General features: G+C 40.0%; 1 protein-coding gene across 2 annotated transcripts in view; it reads left to right on the plus strand.

The window, feature by feature from the left end:
- Positions 1-6,981, plus strand: part of rprd1b (regulation of nuclear pre-mRNA domain containing 1B) — a 51,932-nt gene extending 44,951 nt beyond the window's left edge. For both annotated transcript variants that reach the window (XM_078236410.1, XM_078236411.1), the window contains one exon: positions 1,851-6,981. In XM_078236410.1, coding sequence (XP_078092536.1) covers positions 1,851-2,000 — 150 coding nt within the window. In that variant the 3' untranslated portion in view covers positions 2,001-6,981. The remainder of the gene's footprint in view (positions 1-1,850) is intronic.
- Positions 6,982-13,525: the final 6,544 nt, after the last annotated feature.

Consider the following 13,525-nt stretch of genomic DNA (forward strand, 5'->3'; position numbering starts at 1 on the left):
TCAGACACGGGAAAACTCATGATATCAGGAGATGATTAAACCTGTTTCAGACCTCAGCCACAACTGGAGCTGTTTAACTCCCAGCAAGCAGTCTGAAAAGAAAACCTGTCTTGAAAAGCCTCGGAAGCAAACCCCAAAGAGAGAACTGCTTGGTTTGGCAACTGTTACTGGATTTTTAAATAATTTTTAAGATCTGTAAGATGTTGTGGAACATTGGGAGAATTGGCTCTGAACGTAGTGAAATAAAGGTTGTATTGAATTGACTATGTGCAGCACTTGTCTTAGTTAAGGGTACTTCTAGCTTATTTTATTGTTTTTATTGAGAAATGAACATTTATTTCATTTAAAATCATTACAATGTTTGGGACATCATTCTCTAGATTTCAAGCCTTCACATATCAAATTGCAAAATACAGTTGAGGGGCATAATTTCAAGTTTCCCTTCTAGATTTGGAATAACCCAGTGTTTACCTCGGCCATGTTCTTAACATTACTAATAGAGTATAAAAACCGTTCAGCATGTTAATGTCATTGAAATATCCTTCTTTTCTGTCCTTGTTAATTAACACGTTATCTTCAACCTCCCCTTTCTCTCTGCAGTCCTTTATGTATTGACTGCCAATCTCTTGCTCCAGTCAGGTTTTTGTTTCTCCCAAAGTTCCAAAACAATCCTAACTAAAGTCACAAACCACATTCTCTGACTGACCATAGTGCATTATCCTTCCTCAACTATCTTCCTCCAATCTATGCCCTATCAATGTCCAGATGGAGGAGCTGCCTCAACTTGGCTCAACTGTTACTCAATCATTGCCAGAACATCCCTAGCAATGTTTTCTCTTCCCATTGCAGCGCTAGGGATCGCATATCCAACATCTAGTATTCAAAGGACATTGAATTTCCATCTGCTAGAAGGACCAAAACCATGGTGTTCAGGCCCTCCATATAAGTTCTCCACCTTAGCCATTGACTCAATACCCTCCCAGGCCACTTTTTCAGGCAAAAATTGATTATTTATTTCTTGGCATTATGTTTGACCCCACATTGTGTCTCCAATTCAATATGCCCTCTATAAGTGACCACCTACTTTCATCACTAGCTTCACCAGCCTCTTCATCTATCCTAGTCCATCTCACGAATGGCACGGTGGCAGAGTGGTTAACATTGCTGCCTCACAGCGCCAGGGACCTGGGTTCATTTCCGGCCTTGGTGACTGTGTGGAGTTCTCTCCATGTCTGTGTGGATTTCCTCCGGGTGCTCCGGTTTCTTCCCACAGTCCAAAGATGTGCAGGTAGGTGGATTGGTCATGCTAAATTGCCCCTTAGTGTCCAAAGATGTGTAGGTTAGGTGGTTTACCCATGGTAAATGCGCAGGGATAGGGTGGAGGGAGTGGGCCTGGGTAAGATACTCTTTTGAAGAGTAGATGCAGACATGATGGTCCAAATGGCCTCCTTCTGTTCTGTTGGGATTCCTCTGTCTCTGGCCTTGTGCATCCTTCTCCTTTTGCCTCACCACTGATTACTGTGCCTTCAGGCAACTAGACCACATGCTCTTTAGTTCCTCTCTGTATAGTGCCATTTCTTCATTTTGTTCTCTCCGAAAGACACTCTTTAAAATCTATTATATTTAACTAAGGCTTTGGTCACCTAAGGTCATTTCTCCTTATCGTTCCTCCTTTGGTTTTGCATTTGTTTTCTTAAGGCTTCTGTGATATGCTCTGGTACGTCTCTATGTTGAGAAGTGTGTGAGATCTATATGCCTATGTAATTTAGTCAATTGTTTTAGCAGCAGAATTAAAGACTCTGTTACAGGTAGAATTATTGTTGTCTAATGGTGACTGTTCTGTTCTGCAGGAATACAAACAGAAACTGGCTCAAGTAACACAAGTCCGGAAAGAGCTGAAATCGCACATCCAGAATTTGCCAGACCTTTCATTGCTCCCGAATGTTACAGGTGGTTTAGCACCATTGCCCTCAGCTGGTGACCTTTTCTCTAGTGACTGAACTAATACCCTTTTCTCAGGAGTCAAACCGCAATACCTCCGTTGTGTGTGACAACTTCTTAAAGACATGGTTCTGGAATATGATGGGGCCTAAAACAGCAGGGCTAAACTTTTGAGACACCTACATGCAAATTGCATTGGAGCTGTAGTAACCCTAATGTGATGGTTTACAGCAATTTGAAATATGGAGAAAAATAAACACTATTCAAAGCCACTGCTATTAACCTGTAAATTCCAAATACACATCAGTCCTAGGCCATGAGTGATGGATGCTTTCTTGTCTAATCAGGATGTCAAGTGGGGCATCTGTTATGACATTGAGAACCAGATGAGCAATATAAACAGTGTGCATGAGTCCACAGTACAGATAATTGAGTGAATTGAAGGACGGTGCTAGTAGAGTACACCAATTTCCATCTGAAGTGGGAACTGTGACAAATTGTTGGCACAAACAGGAGTGCAGACTTGTTAGAGGCCTATATACTGCCCATAGGTTCGGAATTATTATTGCACGTGAATATGACAAGTTAATGACCAGTTCCCCAAACTGGCCACTCACTTTGCCCTTTTAAGCACAACTATTTTAACTTTTTTGTTATATGTTCCTCCAAAAGTAAGGAAACTCTAACTTTAAAAATGACTGTTGGTTATATAACCCAGAATAATAAATTCAAGTATTCAGTGATGGTGCCCATTGGACCAGTCATAAGGAGAAACTTTCTTACTATAGAAATTTATAGTAACCTGCAGTCAGTTATATCCTTACAAAAAGCTAGTCCTGCACAGAAGCTTTTCATATTTGATTTAAAAATTGACATTTCCAAACAAGTCTGGCTCAAGGTACATCGGTAGATTATGTACCATAGTTTTCTAATTGGTGCCTGTAACAACTCCAAAAATACTGTTTTGCCACTAAAGTAAAAGCAAAATACTGTGAATGCTGGAATTCTGAAATAAAAACAGAAAATGTTGAAATAGTTCAGCAGGTCTGACGGCCTCTGGAGATAGAAAACAGAGTTAACGTTTCAAGTTCGTCAGAGATAGAGATGGATAAATGTGATGGATTTTATTCTGTTTAAGAGGAGGTGGAGCAAAATAAAAGGTCAGGGATACGTGGAGCTCAGGAAAGATTTGACAAAGGTGTCATGGAAATCAAGACAAAGAGAGTATTAGTGATAGTGTTACAGACTGTATACTGTTGCCTTGTGTTCCATGTCATCTTTGTTAAATTACTCCTAAACTTCCACCTATCTCTGACCTATTTTGCTCCACCTCCTCTTAAACAGGATAAAATCCATCATGTTGCTCCCTCCCTTTAATTCTGAAGATGAGTCATGCAAACTCAAAACATTATCTCTTTCACTCTCCATGGGTGCCTCCAGACCAGCTGTTCTTTTCCTAGTATTTTTTGTTTTTAAATACCGTTTTGCCCTCTGTGGAGGAATGTGGTGCACTTTTGTTAATATTTTGAGCTTCAGGCCTAACTTGTTAAGGTGTGTGACTGCTGAACTTGGTTTTGTACTGTGGGCTCATAATTCCAACTGGCTTTTCTCTCACTGCAGCAGACTACATTAACTAATGAACAGCCTGCTATATTTAGAAAGATTTGTTTTGTATCATGAGTGTGTGTAAGTTGTTTCAGCTGTTTAATGACACAGAGCAAAATCAATGACCCCTATTAAATTGCTTTTTTGTTTAACTAGGAAAAACATTTTTTAAGCTGATTCAAACCTTTTCAGCCACAGAGATGCGACAAACCAAAATGTAGCTTTATATTATGCAGAGGGTACTTTACTTTCCGTCATTAAAAAATCCTCGGTTCAAGCATGTGTATGCTTAAAGTTTAAATGTCTTTTAAAAGCTGTGTGACCGTTTCTGAACTCTAAGCCCTTTAGTATGAGATCACTGGCAGTATTTTTTTCCCCAACTGCATTTCATGAACAGTTTGGTTGAAATCGAACTCCATACTTGTAGACAAATTTTTCAGTTTAAAAGAAACTGGAATGAGTGTCCTTGACAACATGTAAACTATTGTGTGAATTTGATTGGTTAAAAGCTTACATATTTAGTGCTTTTATTTGTTTTCAATGGATTAGTTCCAAAAGGCAGCTGGAAATTTTTATTTTAAACAAACAAGAAATAATTCAACCACCCTGACCAAACACTATTAAATTGCCTTGGTCCTATCAATATAAATTTCTTTTTTGGTTGCCTTTTCTTATTTGTATGAACAAATTAAATTATGCACTGGATGAAATGCATTTGTACATCTTGAGAGGAAAGTTGACCACATTTTCAGTATAAATACAACTGTGAACAAAGGAAGTGTCCACCCATCTGAGTGAGATTTTGATGAGTTGCATCACGACACAAGAGCGCCCGTCTCTTGGCTTGTGACAACTAAGCCCCAGATTCCAGTCCCGATTGACATTTTCTAATGGGTTCCTCCCGGAATGGCGACTTTACATTTTTATTTGCTACATTTACGTGGGGTGGGAGGAGAAATTATCTAAAAGGAACTTCCTCTTATGCTACTTGAATGTCACTAAAGACTAATCAACCAAATTAGTGGAGCAGAAATGCCTCATAGTTGGAATTTCTAACTACATGTAATGACAATACAGACTCCAGGTTCATCTGCAGTGATTTGGGAAAAATAAGAATGCTTTCTAAAATTCTAAATCTGTTTTTGCTTTATTTGCAATCTGTCTGTGGTGCATAATTGGGAAATGCAGTTTATCTTAGCATAGTATCTACATTGTGCCTGAGCTTTCTAAAAGAAAAGTCTGGTTAAACCTCTTGGGTTTGACAGTGCAACATAAGTTTGGTATTCTCTAAATTTACAGTTATTTATCCTCTTGGCTGAAAATTAAGAATAGCATTCTGTAATGACATTCCCACCACTATAATTTATATAGGACTTAACAATCTAAAGCATTTTCTTCAACGATCATTAATTACTATGAGCAATCAAATTATTACTATTCGTAATTCGTTGCAGGAATTTGTATTTCTTCCAAAGCCAACATGACAACCATGCCTATTCTAATCTGGCAGCTATTCTGTCCAAATAATTCGGAATGTTGAGGGAAAAAATCTATTTTTTGCTCAGTGGAAAACCAGCCGGGGATTTGACAAAGGTAATATTTGTATAATGTGTCCTCACCAAGCTGCATCACTACTGTATTTTCAATGTTGCCAAATATAGCAATTTTGCTCGGGACTGGGCATCAATTGTCAATAGATGAAGAGGGATGTGATCTCCTTTTAACTGCACAATATTCTCAGGGGAATTGCAGAGTGAGGCATTTCTTTGTCTCCCTAAGCAAGTGCACTTTGTGCAGTTTGCTGATATCTGAAGCTTTCATGATTACCCAAAAACAGTCTCTGATACAGGTCAATCTCGGTCATGGTACTTAATGTGGAATTCCCCTTTAAGGTTAGGTTATGAGAGTACTCAGGCCACTTAAGTGCAATTTAGTTTTAGCTTGTAATGTAGCACCCTTCAGAATATGCCTTAAGTCTGTTCCATGCATAATTTTCAAATGTCTCTTAAACAGGAGTATTCTCGGAAAGATTACTTTTTTTGTGTGTAATTTCTCCGCCTGCAAATATGTAGAAACCTTTGAATGTAATTTGTAAGAAGCTTAAACAGTAATATTGAATAGAAATCAAATTGCTAGGTGAATGTGAAATGGGTTAGTGTTGAATTATAAAATAAAAAATGAACTAGAAGTATGAACTATTATCTGGTACACCCTTATTTTAATGTTTGCTTATTTTCAGCCAGTTGAGTATACATATGATGTATTATTGAGAAAAATACATCTGAAATGTTCAATTCAAGAGAGATTACGAAGGCTAATGGGGCGGGTGGGACAACTCAGTTGACCAAAAGCAGAGCACTGTGGCTGCTGTTAGAGAATGAACCAAATGCAGTTGATATAAGTTCTGGCATAAAGGAGTTAGCTTTATTGCAACTCTTGAATCAACAGACCTGAAAGTTCTAACTAATTTTGAATATTTTGGAGTGCTTGGGACAGGGACTTTGGGTAAAATCACGGCATTTGACAACCTTTAACTAGGATTTTGGCTCAAGTGGAAGAGAGTAGTGCACTTGTCATGCCTAACTCTTGCTCAAGTTTTCTGCAACAAATAATTACAGCCCATCATCTAAATAAAATGTAGTGCAGTCCTTTGGCAATCAGTGCTTTAAAAGCATTTTATTTTCAGTTTCTACTTGATCCGTGGTAATTTTCCTACTTCGTAGGGTGTAGTGCACTCATGCATTGTCATTACGTTTATAAATTGAGCTATGAAATTCTAACCTGCTAGAGGTAAAATACTAAATCTACAAACTTATAATTAACATTAGCAAAAACGTTAAAAATGAAAGACCTGTTTTGGTTATAAATGATGTATACTCTGCAACTGAGGTCAGAGGTGTTCTAATAGGTCATATGACAAAACACTATAAAACAAAAAGCAAAGTGCCAAAGGATTTTGTCTTTAATTATGTGCACAGTATTCCTGTTATAAATGTTACCAACATCAAACCCTGCTGCATATGTAGCAACATTTAAATTAAAATCAAGTCAACTAACGTTTTGATCACCATTTCAAAAAGAAAATGATCTCAAGGAGCCATTATTGTTGTTGAAATATTATTGAAAGAACTAGATCTATCAAATCCTACAATCAGTGATTTTATATTTTTATATTATTTTGTATCAACATTTTGTGCATGCATGTTGTATTTTTCTTGATTTAGTACAACAGCTGAATTATAAATTGAGTATCGTGATTTTAAAAATTTATGTTCTTAAGTCTTTTTAAATGGCCCCATGTTTTTATGAATCAAAAATGGGAAGTTTATGCTTCTCCCCTTTTTGAAGCAATTTTCTGGGCATTGAGAACTTAAATATGAATATCATATCTACCCAATTTCACAAAATATTAATGCCTGTGACAGTCAAATATTTTTTAAAAGCTGCAATTAATTCATACTTATCACCAGCAAACATGGTAAATACGACCTTGCTAATTAGTTTGGTTCTAGCAACATCCTCTTCCTATCAGCAGTTCTGTTTGTAATTGTAAAAATAAAGTATTTTGCTAAGATGATGGTTTGTTATTTCTTTGATCAGTTAAAGATCACCTGAAAGAGAGTTAATTTCAAAATAGAGTACAGAGGGAGCGCGCACAATTTATTTGGTAAAAAAACCAGGAGATTCAAAGAACCACCAGTTGAAATTGTACAAGTTGTTGGGAGAATTAAAGGTTGGTGATTAGACTGGTTGTCAGTTGAAGAGCTTTTTCCTTATACCTTGGCCAGGCAGTTGTGTGGAAAGGCTGCCCAGATAGTCTTCAGGTTTGTGCCACTGTGGATTGGAAGGTAAGACCTGTTTGGCACAGGCTTGGTTTAAGGAAATTAAACAGTTTCGGAGATGATTTTAGCAATGAGTCTATTTTGCAATCAGCAGAGATGCTGGCTAAAAAGACAAAGGTAGAAATCTACCTTAGGCGGGTGAAGCTAAATGGGCTGTGTCACTTTGGGCGACCTGTTTTATGCAGAACCTGATTTTATTTGATTTAATAAAACCAAATATTAGGGGCTGCATATAATGGGCAGCCAATCTGATGCTGCCCAAAATTAATTTCTACCCCAAGAATTTTGATAGAACTTGTGATGTAGAGCCATCAAAAGTACCCATCCCTAGTTAGATTTAGAGACATGGAAAAAACTTAATAAACATTTTCAATGCCCCAAGTGAAGAGTATGGGGAACTTCCCAAAACACTTTACAGCCAATTAAGTACTTTTTTTGTAAACATTGTAAGAAACATAGCAGGCTGTGTACAAACAACATTGTGATAATGACCAGCTAATCTTATGTGACAATGTTTGAGGGAAACATATTGGCTAAGACACCAGAGGTAACGTACCTGATCCTCTTTGCAATAGTGCTGCAGGATATTTTGCATCCACGTTAAAGGCCAGAATAAGGAGGTGTGGGATAGAGGGAAAGTTGGCCGATTGGATAGGTAACTGGCTATCTGATCGAAGACAGAGGGTGGTGGTGGATGGAAAATTTTTGGACTGGAGGCAGGTTGCTAGTGGAGTGCCGCAGGGATCGGTGCTTGGTCCTCTGCTCTTTGTGATTTTTATTAATGACTTAGAGGAGGGGGCTGAAGGGTGGATCAGTAAATTTGCTGATGACACCAAGATTGGTGGAGTAGTGGATGAGGTGGAGGGGTGTTGTAGGCTGCAAAGAGACATAGATAGGATGCAAAGCTGGGCTGAAAAATGGCAAATGGAGTTTAACCCTGATAAATGTGAGGTGATTCATTTTGGTAGGACAAATTTAAATGTGGATTACAGGGTCAAAGGTAGGGTTCTGAAGACTGTGGAGGAACAGAGAGATCTTGGGGTCCATATCCACAGATCTCTAAAGGTTGCCACTCAAGTGGATAGAGCTGTGAAGAAGGCATATAGTGTGTTAGCTTTTATTAACAGGGGGTTGGAGTTTAAGAGCCGTGGGGTTATGCTGCAACTGTACAGGACCTTGGTGAGACCGCATTTGGAATATTGCGTGCAGTTCTGGTCACCTCACTATAAGAAGGATGTGGAAGCGCTGGAAAGAGTGCAGAGGAGATTTACCAGGATGCTGCCTGGTTTGGAGTGTCGGTCTTATGAGGAAAGGTTGAGGGAGCTGGGGCTGTTCTCTCTGGAGCGGAGGAGATTGAGGGGAGACTTAATAGAGGTTTATAAAATGATGAAGGGGATAGATCGAGTGAACGTTCAAAGACTATTTCCTCGGGTGGATGGAGCTATTACAAGGGGGCATAACTATAGGGTTCATGGTGGGAGATATAGGAAGGATATCAGAGGTAGGTTCTTCACGCAGAGAGTGGTTGGGGTGTGGAATGGACTGCCTGCAGTGATAGTGGAGTCAGACACTTTAGGAACATTTAAGCGGTTATTGGATAGGCACATGGAGCACACCAGGATGGTAGGGAGTGGGATAGCTTGATCTTGGTTTCAGATGAAGGTCGGCACAACATCGTGGGCCGAAGGGCCTGTTCTGTGCTGTACTGTTCTATGTAATAAACCTTTGTTTAAAGACAGCAGGGGAGACTCAATGATCAGGCAGTGGACAAGGCTAGCCCATTGAACTCTGGGTATGCAGATGCCTCTGATCGTGGTTTGCCTAAGCTAGGGTAGAGTAAAGGATTAGGGTAGCCAATGAGGTTATACCGAGGTTTTACTTGATGCAATTTTTCAAAGCTATCTCAGCCTTAAGATGGAGCGATAGATCAAACCTAGGAAGTGGTGCAGTGCCTCATCCTGGCAGCTTGGATATTGTTTGGATTGAGCTAAGATGGGATGTCTTGTCAGCTTGGATCTTATTTGTCCCTCGTGGGGACCATGATTGGACCTAATTTGAATTGGCTTTTTTGATTAGAAATAAAGTACCAAAAGATACCAAAAAAAGGGCAACAAATTTTGACCTCATCAGTGATGCCCACATCCCCTGAAGGAATTTTTAAAAATTATAGCATGAAGTGACAGCCTCCAAGATTTTTCCTATTTTGAATCAAGCTAAATAAGGAATGATGATCATCGCAAGCAAAAAGAATTGGTGAATCCCTGGACGTTACAAAGAGACCGTCTGATTTGTGGGCTGAGGAATAAAGCTATTCACCAGAGACTGCTAACTGAATGAAATTTGGGTCTGAAAATAGCCTTGGGGATAGCTGTTTTGCTGGAGCTTGCTGCTAAGGAGGCTTCTTGGCTCTGAGCAAGCACAAGGATCCATAAAAAGGCTGCTGCCCAGAGAAAGTCTACCCAGCAACAGGCATGTCCATCACTGCAAAAACAGGCCATTTCACAGCAAAGACAGCCAATGCAAAAATTGTGACGATCCCTGCAGTACCCCACTGCCTGTCACTTGGAAAAATATCCATTTATTCCTACACTTTGTTTTCTGTCAGCCAACCAGTTTTCTATCCATCTCAATACACAACCCCTCCAATCCTGTGTAATTTATTAATCTCTTATGTGGGACTTTGTTGAAAACCTTCTGAAAGTCAAAATAAAGCACATCCACTGACTTCCCCCTCTGCTAGTTACATCCTTGAAGAATTTCAATCATTTTCAAGCATGATTTCCCTTTTGCAAATCCATACTGACTCTCTAATTCTGCCACTGCTTTCCAAATGCTCTGCTATAAAATCCTTGATAATGGACTCTAGAATTTTTCCCGTTACCAACATCAGGCTGACTGGCGTATAATTTGCTGTTTTCTCTCTACCTGTCTTTTTTACATTAGCTACCCTGCAATCTGTAGGAAATGTTCCAGAGCCTATAGAATCTTGGATGCACCAATGCATCCAATATTTCTAGGACCACTGCCTTAAGTACTCTGGGATGTAGGATATCCCTGGGGATTTATCAACCTTTATTCCCATCAATTTCCCCAACAACATTTTCTACTAATACTGATTTCCTACAGTTCCTCAATCTCATGAAACCCTGTATTTCCCAACATTTCTGGTATGAGAGAATCTAACCATCTCCTCGATCAACAGCGTTGCCATCACTGAATTCCCCCACTGTCAATGCATGATTGGGGGGGCAGTGGTACCATTGACAATTTAACTGGACCAACCATATAAATACCATGGCCACAGGGCAAATCAGAGGCTTGGAATTCCAAAGTGAGTAACTCACCTCGTGACTCCACTGTTCGGTCCATTATCTACAAGGAGTGTGATGGAATACTCGCCACTTGCCTGAATGAGTGTCCGACCACTCTCAAATTTGATCACATGCAGAATAAAGCAGCCCATTTGATTGGCACTCCATTCACCAAGTTATGTATTCACCCTCTCCAGACCAGTGCACGGTGGCAGTAGCATGTACCATCTACAAGAAGCACTGCAGCAAGTTGCGAAGCGCCCTTCAACAGCACCTTCTAAACCTTCAGTATCTATCAGAGGGACAGGGGTATGACCTATCTAGATTCTCCTGACTCAGAAAATTCAATGAGTTCGTGGACCTGGTGAAAAACCACTATAACTTGAAGCCCTCTGATGTACTCCAGAGATATCACTTCAAAATGGTGGGGGGAATCTGTCACTGAGTCCTTGACAGGGTTGTGAAAATTGGCTAAATGTTGTGAACTTGGACCGACTTTTAATGAAATGTTCCAAGACCGATGGGTATGTGGTATAAATGACCCAACTACCCAAAAGAAGCTGTTGGCAGAATGCAATTTGGACTTTAAAAAAGCCCATTGAATTTGCCATATCACTTGAGAATGAAGAAAAAGGGGCTCAGGAACTACAAGGGGCTTCAAGGAGCAATGTCCTCCAACTATGGGGAGGGGCCTTGTGTAATCAGTCCTCAATGGAGGGTGCTTGTATAAATCAGATATTAGAGGGCTCCTTTTGATATAGGAACCCTAATATCACCACCAAACAGTCAAGTAAAGACAGTAGTGACTCCAAGAGTATTAGAGAACATAATCCAGGAAGGTGCAGTTGGCAGACAATGGATTATTGCAAGCATTGTCAAAGGACAATAGCCACGGCGTAGCTTCAGGAACAGGCAAAATGCATTTGCCTAGTGAAAAAGCCAAGGCACTACCTACCTGAACATATCATGCAGTTATCTTCTCTTCCAGAGGTTACAACTGAATTGTATCATCACAAAGAATGTTGCCCCAATAATGGTAGAATTACAAGTGAATGGTGAACCTTTGAAGATGGAGGTCAGCACAAGAGCTGCTGTCTCTGATATCAGGGTGTGGAGATGCCGGTGTTGGACTGGGGTGAACACAGTAAGAGTTTTAACAACACCAGGTTAAAGTCCAACAGGTTTATTTGGTAGCAAATACCATAAGCTTTCAGAGCACTGCTCCTTCGTCAGATGGAGTGGAAATTCTGACGAAGGAGCAGCGCTCCGAAAGCTTATGGTATTTGCTACCAAATAAACCTGTTGGACTTTAACCTGGTGTTGTTAAAACTCTTACTGATATCAGGGAACAGACATATAAGCAAGCATCTCCAATCTAGTATCTAACTTCTGAGGTTGGAAGACATGAAGACCAGGCTAGCCATCTACACGGGGGGGGGGAAATGTTTTACGAATAAAAGGCACCACAATGGTCACAGTAACTGACAGACAGCAGTTGGCTTGTCTCCCATTCATTGTTGTACAGGGGTGTGGGGGGGGGGGGGGGGGGGGTTTCAGAGACTAAGTAATGCTGAAACTTCAGCTAATACAAAGACTCATGAAGCCAGTGTCCCGGTTAAAGACATATCTTTATTTGACCAACGATCGATGGGAGAGGTTAGCATTAGGCAGTCCAATGCCTCTCTAGAAGAGAAGACCCTGAGCATTCCAATACCACTCTGAAGTTGCAATGCATCAGACAGATCAATTATACATTTCTCAAGTTTTACTTTTCCCGCCTTTCCGGTAGTTATGAACCAGTCATTATTAGTGCAAATCAATCATTGTTAGCAGTTGTCATTTACCTTAGCCAATTGCATTCTACCCTCTGACATCATGGGATTTCATTAGTCTGCAGAATCTGGATGCTTCCTCCCCATGTCGCTTTGCAACCCCAGACACTTCGCTACAAAGGTTAACATTACTGTTCCCACCACTTCTCAGTCATGTCAATGCCTGAACCAGACCACTGACATTCTCACGTCTGAGAAGAACTGTCTTATCAGGACAACTTGACCAGCCCTATTCATAAAATGGCTTTGGGAACCATACTGTTCGTAACTTGCTGATAAAACTATGTGCATTCTGTGGTTTCATTGTTCCAAAGAATATGGTTTGTCTGCTAAGTCTTCATTCCATGATGCCTCGCAGCAGCCAGCCTTTGGCTAAAGTGTACGATTACTTTAAAAATTCAGCTAAAGTACATTTTAAGAATCCAAAATACATGTTTAAATCAGAAATACTTGTTCAAATCTCATACTTATTTAAATCTCTTATTGTGTTCATACCGTCTTCATGCAAACAGTTCCCCTGTTAGACTGTGAGTCTGATCTGAGGTCATTTCACTTATTGCTAGTAGTTTTATTAGAACTTAAATCCCTGATTATTTGAAATTTCTCTAACCTGCCATGAATTTCTCCAACAGGGAGCATGGACCAAGCCTTATGGGAAGAGATTGGTTCCAGCGGATCCGGCTGAACTGGTTGGCTAGGTATGGGGGACTGTACAAAATTATTAGTAGACACCCTGGAGTTTTTCGAGAAGGACTGGGGAACATAAAAGGAGCCAAGGCCAAGCTCTATGTTGACCCCAGTGCTCCATCAAGGTATTTCAGAGCCTGTCTAGTCTCAGGCTCCATGCTGGAGAAGGTGGAAACTGAACTAGGGCGCCTTGAAAGTTTAGATATAATAAAGCCTGTGCAATTTGCAGAATGGGCTGCACCTGTAATCTCTGTTCTTACCCCGACAAATCAGTTTGTCTTTTTGGGGACTATAAAGTAATAGTCAA

The sequence above is a fragment of the Mustelus asterias genome, chromosome 20, assembly GCF_964213995.1.
Source record: "Mustelus asterias chromosome 20, sMusAst1.hap1.1, whole genome shotgun sequence".
Taxonomy (NCBI): domain Eukaryota; kingdom Metazoa; phylum Chordata; class Chondrichthyes; order Carcharhiniformes; family Triakidae; genus Mustelus; species Mustelus asterias.